Below are 13,735 nucleotides of genomic sequence, written 5' to 3' on the forward strand. Positions count from 1 at the left end.
GCATGATTATTATTTTTGGGTGATTAGAAGCTTAATCGGGGTGGGCTTCTTAAATGGAAAAGGGACCAAAGGTGAGTTAGGAGGAGAGAGGGTACAGAGTTGGTGGATTGATAGGGGAATGGTTTTCCAGGAGACTGATGGAATGGAAAAAGGCACGGAGGTATGAATGGGGGGAGGGAGCGAAAAGTATTTCTCAGCCTCTCCCACAGTGAAGGAGATATTGGAGGCCCTGTTTCTAATGGAATCTGGGCTTGGAGCTGGGGACCTGGGGGTTTGTAGGGACAATAAACTGTGGCAGTTCACTTCCCCTCTTAGTCTCCAGAATTGGCTGAGAATGCTCCTTAGCACCATAAATAATTTTCACAATCCTTGGGCAAAATGAGCAACAAAGTATTAATGATCACAGCGACTTCTGGCCTGTGCAATTATGGTAGTACATCTAAATAACAGGAGCAACACTCGTCTTTGAAAATTTAAAAAGTCTGTCAAGAATTTCATTACCTAAGCCACGCTGCTGAGATGGCAGATTATTATCTAAATGAATTCTCAACAAACACACAGCTCAGGACAAAGAATCCGCAAGGTAGTCACCGATGGCATGTCTGTGTGTTTGTACATAGGGAAGTATTCATACACATACACACACAGCTGCTACTGACAGCAGTTCACCTATGGATGTTGGTGTGACTTAACCAGATCAAAGCAAGATCGACATCTGGACCACGTCACGCTCTCATTCTCTGCATGTGTTGTGCTGCTGCAGTGCCCGATACCGTTTTCACTTTGCCTTCCTGTTTCATGATCCTCTTGAAGTGTCCGCTCCAACCAGGTCACTTCTTTCCCCCATTTCAGTGTTCCATACGGGTCAATCTGCTAAAACGATCTCCCTGTTTTCAGCTGTGATACATCTCCTCTACGCCTTCGCTTTATGGCACTCTAAAATGTTTCCTCTTCTCTCCTCTTTCCCTGTTATTTTCAGTTACCCAATTTCAACTCACCATTCAGCAGCTGTTTGGATACTCTAGAGTTATCGATTCTCCTCATAAGTCCCGCCCACTGAAGTCGTACAGAATTGGGCAGAGCTTCAGCGGGTATATGAGAACTCTATTGTGTTTACTCGCCCAAGCGCTTATTACAGTGCTCTGTCCATCGTAAGTGCTCAACCTACACTATCAATTCACTGATTGATTGAAGAGTTTGAACCTTGTTAGGGTACGACCGCAGCTGCGTGACAGCCGCGGGAGCAAGCCTCGAATCCCAACTGTTCTAGTTCCCCTCCTGGATCGAGTTGGACCGTAAAGTTTTATACATTTTAACAAAAACCTAGGGATTCTAGAACATTTTAAATTATGAAACGTGAAATTCCCAGCAAACACTGGAGCCACGGCTACGGCTGCTCCCCTCCCTCTCCGCCCCAACCCACCAAGGAGCAAATTTGAATCTAAACTGTGCTAAGGAAGCCCTAACCCCGACCCCCTATTCAATCATTCATTCAATCGTATTTATTGAGCGTTTACTATGTGCAGAACACTGTACTAAGCGCTTGGAATGCACAATTCAGCAACAGATAGAGACAATCTCTGCCCAACAATGGGCTCACAGTCTAAACGGGGATGGGACGTGTCTGAAGAACTGCAGAAGCCAAGAGCAGGCATAGGGAGCTTGTCCAATTACTATCTTCCCTACACAGTGATGATGATGAAGGGACTGTGTCTTCAACAATTCTGTGCAGTGTCTGGAAAACACTGAGCCTGATTCATCTTAAACATTTAACAGCAAACGTATTGACAAGACCACAAAAGGGTTCCACCAAATTACAGAAACCAACAACAGAGGAACACCACCTTTTTACCTTCACAAGCTTCTTGTATATGGACCACATCGCCAATCTGAAGGGAAAGCTGGGGGGCTCCATTGCCAATGAAGTTGTATATGGCTGTGGAAGGAAACGTAGCATAGTTATATATTGATAATATACTTATATTCAATCGCAAAGTCGATTATTTATTTTGAGTACTTCAGCTGTGTTTTTACATGCATCTGTCTCCTTAGAACAAGAGCTCCTTGCAGGAAGGAAACACGTCAGCTCTTTGTGCTGTATTCTCCTGCGTGCTCAGTACAGGGCATTGTACCCAAAGTGAGCTCAATAAATAGTATTATTACAACCACATCATGTAAAGATGGTCTATGTACTACTAGACTAGTAGTACAATACTGGAACCAGAGGGAGGCTGAATTATCAGGAGGTAATGTGGACTCTCCTTCCCTGGAAAACTTTAAGAAAAGTACAAGATCCCAGCTATCCTGGTTTAACAGCAGCTCTGCCTACAGGTAGGCAGGAGAAGAGACTCCAATCCATAGAAATCCGGCAAGAAAGAACATCAAGTCCTCAACTCATGCCTACCACTGCTGCAAGGCTGACAGCAGAACAGGCACAGATTGTATCCTGTTTGGTTTTTTTTTTCAAGGTATTTGTTAAGCGTTTACTACGTGCCAGGAACTGTACTAAAATCTGGGGTCGATATAAGCCAATCAGGTTGCCCCTGTCCCACATCGGGCTCACAGTCTTGATCCCCATTTTACAGATGAGGTAACTGAAGCACAGAGAAGTGAAGTGGCTTGCCTAAGGTCACATAGCAAACAAGCAGCAGACCCAGGATTAGAACCTATGATCTGCTAACTCCCAGGCCTGTGTTCTACCCACTACACCATGCTGCTTCTCTATTTGCTGACCTCAAAAACACATCACTTTCTAGCAACTTGTGAAGAGTTTGTGTTGTCTTGGAGAAAAAGCAAGTAATAAAAGCAAACCAGAAAGCAGTGTCTTACAAAAAACACTAATAAAATACCGGAATTTGCACCAGACTGTGTTCCTTATCAAAAGGGTGGTAAAATTACAAGACTTGAACCTTTATTTAGGTGATGTTAGCTGAACCTTTAGACCTTTATTGCAGAGAAAATGACTCCAAGAGGGAAGGTAGGTCAGGAACCAGAAAATGGATGAAGGGGCCCTGGGAAAATGCACAAAATGGCTAAAGACTCTCACATCCTTTTCCTGCCCCAACAATGAAGGATGAAAATGTGCTAAGGAGGTCATAAAATGGGGATTTCAATGCTGGGTCAACTGCCTTACTAATGGGATTCCTAAAGACAGATCTTTTATGCACACAGTGAATCTCTTGTGCAAAACCACACTAGGCAGCACCCGAAACCATCTTTTTTATATGTGTGTATATATATATATACACACACATCCACCGGCTGTTTGTTCTTTTGGGGTTTTTTTTTAATGGTATTTGTTAAGTGCTTACTGTGCTCAGCATTGTACTAAAGACTCGGATAGATAAAAAGCTAATCAGGTTGGACACAGTCCACATCCCACATGGGACTCACAATCTTAATCCCCACTAAAGATGAGGTAACAGGCGTAGAGAAATTAAGTGAAATTAAGCAGACACTGATGGAGCCAGGATTAGAACTCAGGTCTTTTTGACTCCCAGGCCCATGCTCATCCCACTAGGCTATACTCCCTATTGGAATACAAGGCTGAATCCTATCCCAAGTTTAGTTTAATTGCCCCTTAGGAACTCCACCAAACCGGCCAGTTTCAGTTCTTCAGAACTCAACGGTCAAGAGTCTTAATCCATTCGCTGGGACAGAAATAGATAAGTAGTTACCACAGTGCTAGTAAAACAAGTACATCTCATCACCAAACTCATATTGTCAGTGATCTTGCCTAGGCAGTGCAATGCAGGATGTGGGTGGGCAGGGTAGGGGCTGTGGAACTAAGGTTTAGGGTGTGAAATGAAAAAAAAAAGTGGGAGAGTACATCACACTCCCACCGACTGCAGTCAACAGCATTCTCACTGTGGTTCCAGCTTCAGAAAATTCATTCGATTCAAAAACCTCAGCTTCTCTCCCGAGCAAATGGGCTGCTTTTTAAATACAGGACACATCCCATGCTAGGATCAGAGTTGTATCATCGAACCACAACTCAAAATCGAACCAGAACATCACTCTATCCTTCAAACGCTCCTCAGGTTGGTCCCTTCACAATCCTGTCCTGGAACGGACGGCGTGCCTGATTTCATGTTTTCGGGTGATTCCGTACGTCTCTCCTCAGAAGAGGTTCAACTTGGGCTGCACATGTGGAGACAGTTGCTACGATGCAATCTAGGGGACAAACCACCAGGGAGGTGGAGGACTCGCCATCCTAGAGATATTTAAACAAGAGAGCTATGGACCGTGGCGGAACAGAATTCTGAATGGTCCGCCCAATCAGCTCTGTGAATGGCTACTCCAGGAGAGAGGAAGTGACAAAAGAAGGCGCGGCTGGATGTCGGAGCCCAGCCTGGTGGAGCCCCTCCCCTCACTACTCCCATCCCACCTTTGCCCCATTCCCATCTCTCTCCCTCACTAGAAGAGCGAGGCGATGGGGAGCACGTGGAGGGATTCCCCATGCTATAAGTGGTTCAGGATGAGCCCGGTTAACACAGCCTTGGCACTGGGCCCCCACTAAGCCCTCTGGCCAGTGGGGCTACAGGGAAACCCTGAAGTGCATCCCCTTTCCCCAAAATACATGCTTTGACTAGATGTTAATAATAGTGATGGTATTTCTTATACGTTGCGTGTCAGGCACTGTACCAAGCACTGGGGTGGATACAAGCAAATTTGAGTTGGACACAGTTCCCGTCCCATGTGGGGCTCTCAGTCTCAGCCCCCATTTTACAGATGAGATCTCTGAGACACAGAGAAGTGAAGTGACCTGCCCAAGGTCGCACAGCGGACAAGCGGCAAAGCTGAGATTAGAACCCATGTCCTTCTGACACCCAGTCCTGCGTTCTTATATGAAAAGTGAAGGAACAATGATGGGACGTTCTTCTGACAACATGGACCTATCATAAGACGTCGTGACGTGGCGTCAAGAGTCCCTGTGGCACGCAGGAGCACAGCATCAGACACGGGGCGGTTGAGAAGCAGCGTGGCCCATTGGATAGAGCCCAGCATGGGAGTCAGAAGCACCTCAGTTCTAATCCCGGCTCCTCCATCTGTCTGCTGTGTGACCTTGGACAAGTCACAACTTCTTTATGCCTCAGTTACCTCATATGTAAAATGGGGATTAAGACTGTGAGCCACATGTGAGACTTGACTGTGCACAGCCTGATCAGCTTCCCTGGCACATGTAAGCGCTTAAACACCATTTAGAAAACGGGAATCATTCTTAACCCTGAACCCTCATAGTGCAGGAAAACTGGGGGCACCCCAGAGGGGCAGGGTCATGGCAGCCAGAAGGGGAACCATCCTTCTAGACCATAAGCTCGTTGTGGGCAGGGAATGTGTATGTTACTGTAATGTCCTCTCCCAAGCACTTAGTACAGTGCTCTGCAAACAGTAAGCACTCAATAAATACAGTTGACTGACTTACTATATAGAGTCTGAACATCCACCCGGCAAAGAGTCTTTAGTGCATGGAGAGGCCAGCAGTATGAGTCACTCAAACTCAGGAACTTTTCAAAAGTGGATACGCAGAAAATCAAAAGGGACCTAGCATCATTAACTTTATTTTAGCTCAGAATATCCTCAAAGCAAAACCGTTTGGCAACCAAGTAATATCAAAACCATAAGCTCACTAAGATGACCCGTGACTCAACAGGAACGTTACAATCTAGAGTAGGGGGTGGTCATTTTTACAGGTGTAAATGCTGAGTGTTGGGCTATCCACCGTGACCTGAAATCAAATTTCACTCACAGGTACTGTCCTCCAGTAAAAAAAATAAAATTAAAACTATCTAAAATTACCATTTAAACTAACATTTTTCAACTGTATACGTAGTTCCATTTTCTCAGTTTCATTTGGGGAAAAGACAGACTCTGCAAGAGGAAGTGGCTTTACATACTCAACATACATACTTTACTTCACTCCACTCTGTTGGCTTTTCTAAATGAGTCACAGGAAACTTAAACACTGAACGCCTTTCTTGGGCAAACTCTGAGGTCTATCTCCAATCCCTCTGCATCCTTTCTATAAGGCAAAGATTTGTCTCTCTCCCTATATTCCACAGGGTCATATCCATTGACTGCCTGCCTGGGTAGAAAGGGGAAAGAGACAGAATCACTTGAGGATTTAGGGCAGAGAGCGGGTGACGCCTGAACTCTTGCAGACTACCTAATGTCAAGGATGCTAAGAGCTGCTCAAGCATAGCCATAACTGCACTTATTTGGGGGAATGGATATTTAAAGTCATCCTCACATTTGAAAATGACACTTTTGGCGATGATAAAGTCTCTCTGAGGAATCTCTACAACCAAAGTGTCTGGTCTTATCTCAAGTTCTCAACTTCCAAACATTATGAACTGACCGACTGTCAGGATAATTTGCATTGGAATAGATTTCCAAAAATATCTGGAAATTCTCCTTCTATTTTGTTTTTATGGCACTTGTTAGGGGATTACTATGATTTCACGGTACTAAGCACTGGGGTAGATACAAGATAATCAGATTGGACACAGTCCATGTCCCACATGAGACTCACAGTCTTAGACCTCATTTCACAGATGAAGGAACAGACACAGAGAAGTTAAGTGACTTGTCCAAGGTCTCACAAGAGACAAGGGGCAGAGCTGGGGTTAGAACCCAGGTCCTCTGACTTCCTATTCTGAAGGAACTAAGACACAGAGAAGTTCAATGACTGGTCCAAGGTCTCACAAGAGACAAGGGGCAGAGCCAGATCCTCTGACTTCCAGGCCTGTGCTCTTTCCATTAGGCAAAACTGCTTCTCGCTGCAATCAATAGCATTTATTGAGCGCTTACTATATGCAGAGCACTGTAGTAAGAACTTGGGAGAATACAACAGAATTGGCAGACATGTTCCCTGCCCACAATGAGCTTAGAGTCTAGAGGACTCCCTTGCCTGCAGAGGACTGGATTCAATGGGTTTATGCAATTTCTTCCAAATTTGCTATCCTATGATTCTTCTGATTCCTTTTCTCTATCAGTCCTCTTCCCTCACCCATTACTCAGGTTGCTTAGCCATTGCTCTGTGACTCCCCACAAATCTGCCTGAGTTGCAGAGGATGGCTGGCCCCGCTTTCTCTTTTATTTTTGATTCAGGAGAGTTGACATGTCTTTGGCAGTGTATGCCTTATTTGGGTCCCCTTATTTGATGACATATTCAGAAATTAACAGCATCAACAAATGCCTGCCTCATGAACTGTTCCAGATCAGCATTGATATAGTTAATAGAAGTAACCGTGAAGCAAAAAAAATTGAAAATCTGATCGAACCTACAGACCTTAACATATTCTCAGCAACAAGTTCAGTTCCAAGAGAGACACAGCAGTTCTCGGTGACTGGATTAAAATACAATTTACAGATTTACAGTGCAGATTTACAAATCTTCAGGCAAGTTCAGCAGCCATAAAATTTTCTGACTTCTCATAGGCCCAGCCAAAACTTCAGCTTCGGCCCCAGCCTCAAGACCACGGTCCCTCTCCCAGGGAAATACTGTCATATTGCATCACAAAAACACACCGTGAGCCAAGGGATACATGGAGCTGTCTTTCCTTTCACCTTTCAAAGTGCTATTACCAATGGTGAGGCTTTTCTATGTTTTACATGTGCAGCTGTAAAAAACAATGCAGGTTTGGCAGTTACAACCACATGGTATACACACAGAGATAGCCCTTCTTGGTTCTGTCAAGTTTGACATATGCAGCACCTGACACTTTCATCCCTCAGGATTCACATTTACATGAGAAGCACTGTGGCCTAGCAGAAAGAGCACAGGCCTGGGAGTCCAAGGACCTGGTTTCTAATCCTCATTCTACCACTTATCTGTTGTGTGACCATGGCCAAGTCACTTAACTTCTTGGTGTCTCAGTTACCTCATCTATAAAATGGTACTTGTGTCCTCCTCCCTCTGACTTTTTTTTTTAAAAAATGGCAATTTGTTAAATGCTTACTATTTAAGCTTACTTATTAAATGCTTACTATTTAAGTTGGAGTAGATACCGCGTAATCAGATCGGACACAGTCCATGACCCACAAGGGGCTCAGAGTCTTAATCCCCATTTAACAGATGACGTAAACACCAAGAAGCATAGTGACTTGCCCAAAGTCATAAAGCAGACAAGACTTAGACTGTGAGCCCTATGTGGGACAGGCACTTGTGCCAAACTGATTTCCACATATGCACCCCATTGCTTAGAATAGTGCTTAATACATAGTATGCACTTAATATCATTTTTTTTAATCTAGAAGGTTGTACGACCCAACAGCTCTTTAGACCTTCTGTTCAGTCTGAAGCCTGATGTCACATCACTGCCACACTCAGTCTCCCAAAGAATATACTGTCCATCTTGGTCCTTTTGATCATGCATCACCACCACTCAGAAATTCAAACACAACCAGAAAAACCCTGAGGATAGATACTTGGCTTTGTGGAGAATCGGAAGTCATTAACTAGAATGCAGTGGAGAGTTTACACTGAAGAAAATAAACCCTGGAAAGATACTAAATCACTACAATATGTTCACCTTCTTGTTCTCCCTTAGCCATTGACTTCCATTCACCTAGTCCAGTGGGGTTAATTGGATAATTACTACACTTACTTCTAACTTCCTTGAACTGATCAAAGCCAAATTAGGGATTTGGACATAGGACTGAGTTATTGGCCTGGAATAGAGAGAGCTTATGCTTCTGAGACCAGTACCAATTTCCCTGACAGTGTAGAGCGATCCTACACTTTCTAGGCCAGCAATGATTTCCCTGACTGAGGTTCTTGTAAGGCTGGGAAGGTAAGATTCATTGAGAGAGAGAGAGAGAGAAAGTTGAGATGAAATCTTGAAGGTCCCTGCCTCAAGCAGTGTAGCCCACCAGCATCTTTGAGGCAGAGAAAAGAAGACACCCCTACCCTCCTTCAAAAAAAGAAAAAAAAAGCAAGAAAGTCTGAGGAATATATTCACTGCCATAAAGTAAGGCTGAGCAATGGCCCTGGAGAAACCTGTCTCTAGGTTTTTGAAGGAGTCACTTCTAAATTCTTCCAGAAATCTTCTTCCATTCTCTAGAAACGTGTTGGCATACTTGGCCCTCAGAAAGAACTTGGGAATTTTATTCACACTCATGAAAATAGATTCTGGCACATACGGAGAACCTGAAAGGCACTGAATATAATGAGAAACCGAAAACATCCACCCGCCTCTGTGAATTCCCTTTGCCATTGCTTCTCTTTGGGGAAGGAAAACTCAAGCGTGGCAGCAGGCTGATTCTGGCCAAAAGTTGAGTGATATGGGGAGGATAAGGGGCATTACAAAAGGGAGTCAGCTGGCCAGAGCCAACAAAAATGTGCAGTCAGTAGAAATTATTGCCTGATGATTTTTTCAAACTATTTTCCAGGTTGAATCTTTAATCCTTTCACTCCGCAGCATTTGCTCTCCTCAATACTTCTTTGGGAGTAAACAGCGTGTCTCCAGCTTTCCCTTATAAACCAAGAGGGATTTTATTGGCTTCCCTGGGTAGACTCCAATATCTCACCCCCAACTACATGGTTTTCTTAGAGAATTTTGTTTTCTTCCTCTGATGAGTAAAAACCAAGCACAAAGATGGTCACAAAGTCATTCACTCAGTTGTAATTATTGAGTGCTTACTGTGTGCAGAGCACTGTATTAAGCACTTGGGAGAGTACAATACGACAATCAGCAGACATATTCCCTGCCCACAGCGAGCAGTCTATCCCTAAGAGCTCCAGGATTCTCTGCAAGCTCTATTTCCTCCTCCTCTTTGGTGTCAGTTATGTACACATTTCTTAAGGCACATTTGCTCTTGGCAGTAGGAGTGGGCTCTTATGCCAGCACTGTCGTGCAAACCCACCCAATTCTGCCAGAGCCCTCATCCCAAGCTGAAATAAACAGATCAAACCCAGTGATCTGCCCAAACTATCCAGAGAGCAAAAAGTGCACACAAAAGCCCTGAAGCAGGGTTGTCTCGTGGTTAGACCATGGGCTCAGGAGTCAGAAAGACCTGGGTTTTAATCCCAAATCCACCACCGGTCTTCCGTAGAACCTTAGGCAAGTCACTTCACTTCTCTAGGCCTCGGTTACCTCATCTATAAAACGGGGGTTAAGACTGTCAGTCCCATATGGGATGGGGGCTGTGTCCAACCTGATTAGCTCACATCTACCCCAGTGCTTAATATATTGCCTGACACCTAGTGAGCGCTTTAATACCACAAAAATAAAACAAAAAGCTGAAAGGTACAGTTCGATATTAATAATAATGGTATTTATTAAACACTTGCGATATGCCAAATGCTATGCTAAGTCCTGGGGCAGATGCAAAATATTTAGCTCAAGCACAGTTGCGGACCCACAGTCTAAAAGGGAGGACATGTATCTTATACCATTTTACAGATGAGGAAACTGAAGCATGGAGAAGTCGTCTAAAGTCAAACCACAGGCAAGTAGCACTGAGGAGGTGCCACAGGGCCTCAAACGTCATTACGGCTACTATTTCCAAAAGGAAAGGTGAAAGATTAGATTGTAGCGACTACCCCAGTGCTTCATTGCTCACAAGATGCTAGCTAAAGTCTTTCTGGACTGACCAGGGAAGATAGTCACTGACTGCACACTCCCAGAATAAATAAAAATAGATAAATAAATGTTGGTATTTGTCAAGCGCTTACTACATGCAGAGCACTGCTCTAAGCGCTGGGGTAGATACTGGGGAATGAAGTTGTCCCACGTGAGGCTCACAGTCTTCATCCCCATTTTACAGATGAGGGAACTGAGGCACAGAGAAGTGAAGTGACTTGCCCACAGTCGCACGGCTGACAAGGGGCAGAGTCGGGATTCGAACCCATGACCTCTGACTCCCAAGCTCGGGCTCTTTCCACTGAGCCACGCTGCTTCTCTAATGGCAGTGCAACTTCAAACCAACACAGGCCAAAGCAGATAACAAACTTCCCAACCCATCAGAATCGGGAGAAAGGTAGGGTGCAGCGCTGAGATTTCTTTTCAGATTTTACGGATTTTTCAAAAGCACCTGACACTATCACTAGAGCCAGGTTCTAGTGATTGCTCAGTAAATCGGGTTGCCCTGCAAAGCTCATAAGGATTCTAAGACTGCTTCATTGACAGCATGGGGTTCCCTGTTTGATCTACTTTTCCCACTGTGAAGCAAGTCCAGGCTTGTTCAGTTGATTTTACATCTGGATGCTGATGTGAGATTACGCTTCTAATCCTCTCAAATCAGCAGCAGAGTGTGATCACAGCTTCTAATTTACCACCAGACCAGAGGCCTGAAGCCTGAGAGAAATGCTGTCCAGCGCCGTCCCTTTTGGACGTAACATGAACCCCCGGTCCAGCCCAGAAAAGGTGAGGACACGGGCAGTGAGGCCTTCTGAACCTACAGAATGCTGGAAAGGCCATGGCTTGGACCGTGGTTACTGGTCTCTGAGCTATGAGGAACCTGAAACTGCTCTTCCTACTGCTCTTACTCTAACACGGTGCTTGTCTTTTGCACAGAGAAGCAGCGTGGCTCAGTGGAGAGGGCAGGGCTCGGGAGTCATAGGTCATGGGTTCAAATCCCAGCTCCGCCACTCTTAGAATAGTAAGGGCCTCCGTTCCCTCATCTGTAAAATGGGGATTAAGACTGTGAGCCTCATGTGGGACAACCTGATTACTCTGTATCTACCCCAGTGCTTAGAATAGTGCTCTGCACATAGTAAGCGCTTAACAAATACCAACATTATTATTTTATCTTGCTTTTGCTCTTAGAATAGTGCTCTGAGAGTTTTTGCTCTTAGAATAGTGCTTAGAATAGTGCTCCGCACATAGTAAGTGCTTAACAACATTCAGAGAAGGAGCGTGGCTCAGTGGAGAGAGCCCGGGCTTGGGAGTCAGAGGTCATGGGTTCGAATCCCAGATCCACCACTCGTCAGCTGTGTGACTGTGGGGAAGTCACTTCACTTCTCGGGGCCTCAGTTCCCTCATCTGTAAAATGGGGATGAAGACTGTGAGCCCCACGTGGGACAACCTGATTACCCTGTATCTACCCCAGCACTTAGAACAGTGTTCTGCACATAGTAAGCGCTTAACAAATATCAACATTGTGTAGCTTTGTCTTTCCTTATGTGTCTTTCACAACCCCTCTCCCGTTTTCGTTCTTAGATTGGAAGCCCCTTGGGGATCAGCGACCGTATCTAATTCTGACCAGTATAGTTATCCCCAGTACTTAGTACCATGCTTTGCACACAGCAGGAGCTAGGAAATACTACTAAAACAACAAAGCCGTGGAACAAAGTCAGTCTCCTAGTCAGTCTGTCAAACAACAGATGATCACTCTCCCCACCTTCAAAGCACATTGCCTCCAGGAAGTCTTCCGCTACTAAGATCCTCATTTCCACATGTGGATTTGCACCAATTATTCACCCCTCCCTCAGGCCCACAGCACTTATGTACCTATCCATACTTTATACTAATGTCTGTTTCCCCCTCTAGATTGTGAACTAATTGAGGGCAGGGAAGATATCTACCAACTCTGTTTTAGGTACACTCCGGAGCGCTTAGGACAGTGTTCTGCACAGAGTAACACTCAAAAAATACCACTGATTGACACAATGCTTGTACCATATGGAGCCCACAGTTTAAATAGGAGGGAGAACTAGTACTGAATCTCCACAGTGACGGGCCCAAGGTCACATAGCAGAGAAGCGGCAGAGCTGGGATTAGAAGCCAAATCTTCTGATTCCCGGGCCCATGTTCTTTTCACCAGGCCAGGGTACTTCTCAAAGTCTCTAAAAATGCTGCACAGCAACCAGGCCTTATCAATCAAAAACTCCTCACTATTGGCTTCAAAGATCTCCATCACCTTGTCTCCTACCTCACCTCCCTTCTCTCCTTCTACATCCCAGCCCGCACACTTCGCTCCTCTGGTACTCACTGTGCCTCATTCTCTCCTGGCCCTCCGTCGACCTCTGGCCCACATCCTACTCTGGCCTGGAACGTCCTCCCTCCTCAAATCCGCCAAACAATCACACTTCCCCCCTTCAAAGTCCTACTGAAGGCTCACCTCCTCCAAGAGGCCTTCCCAGACTAAGCCCCCCTTGTCCTCAGCAACGCCCTGACTCGCTCCCTTTGCTCTCTCCCCGTCTCCCGCCCCACAGCACTTGTGCATATATGTACATATCTATAATTCTACTTATTTATATTAATGCCTCCTTACTTGTTTTGATGTCTGTCTCCCCACTTCTATACTGTAAGCCCAGTGTCCCCCTTCATTGCTGAATTGTACTTTCCAAGTGCTTAGTACTGTAGTCTGCACACAGTAAGCGCTCAGTACATACGACTGAATGAATGAATGAACCAAAAATTGGGAATCAATTACAGCAGGTACACTGCAGTCAAGAAAGGAGTCTCATTTTGGGCCAAACCTTAGATTTGAGTCCCATGTGGGACTTGGATTATGTTTGATCAAATTATCATGACTCATCCCAGTGTTTAGCACAGTACTTAGACAAAAATTTTGATATGTATTTAACATATGTATGTTAAATACATAATAATTTTATATATATCTCCTTTATACGCACATCTCATTTTGTTCCAACACCAATACACTTGCTGTGCTTCACTTTCATCTCTCTCTTGCCACAGACCACATGCCCATGTCCTTCCACTGACCTAGAACTCCCTCTTCCTTCATATCTTACATACTACCACTCTCCCCCCTTTAAAGCCCT

General features: G+C 44.9%; 1 protein-coding gene across 2 annotated transcripts in view; it reads right to left on the reverse strand.

The window, feature by feature from the left end:
* The window catches only part of DOCK2 (dedicator of cytokinesis 2), a 359,556-nt gene that overhangs the window by 335,146 nt on the left and 10,675 nt on the right, over window positions 1-13,735 (reverse strand). For both annotated transcript variants that reach the window (XM_007673344.3, XM_039910387.1), the window contains exon 2: window positions 1,853-1,936. In XM_007673344.3, coding sequence (XP_007671534.1) covers window positions 1,853-1,936 — 84 coding nt within the window. The remainder of the gene's footprint in view (window positions 1-1,852; window positions 1,937-13,735) is intronic.

This window comes from Ornithorhynchus anatinus, chromosome X1 (assembly GCF_004115215.2).
Source record: "Ornithorhynchus anatinus isolate Pmale09 chromosome X1, mOrnAna1.pri.v4, whole genome shotgun sequence".
NCBI lineage: Eukaryota > Metazoa > Chordata > Mammalia > Monotremata > Ornithorhynchidae > Ornithorhynchus > Ornithorhynchus anatinus.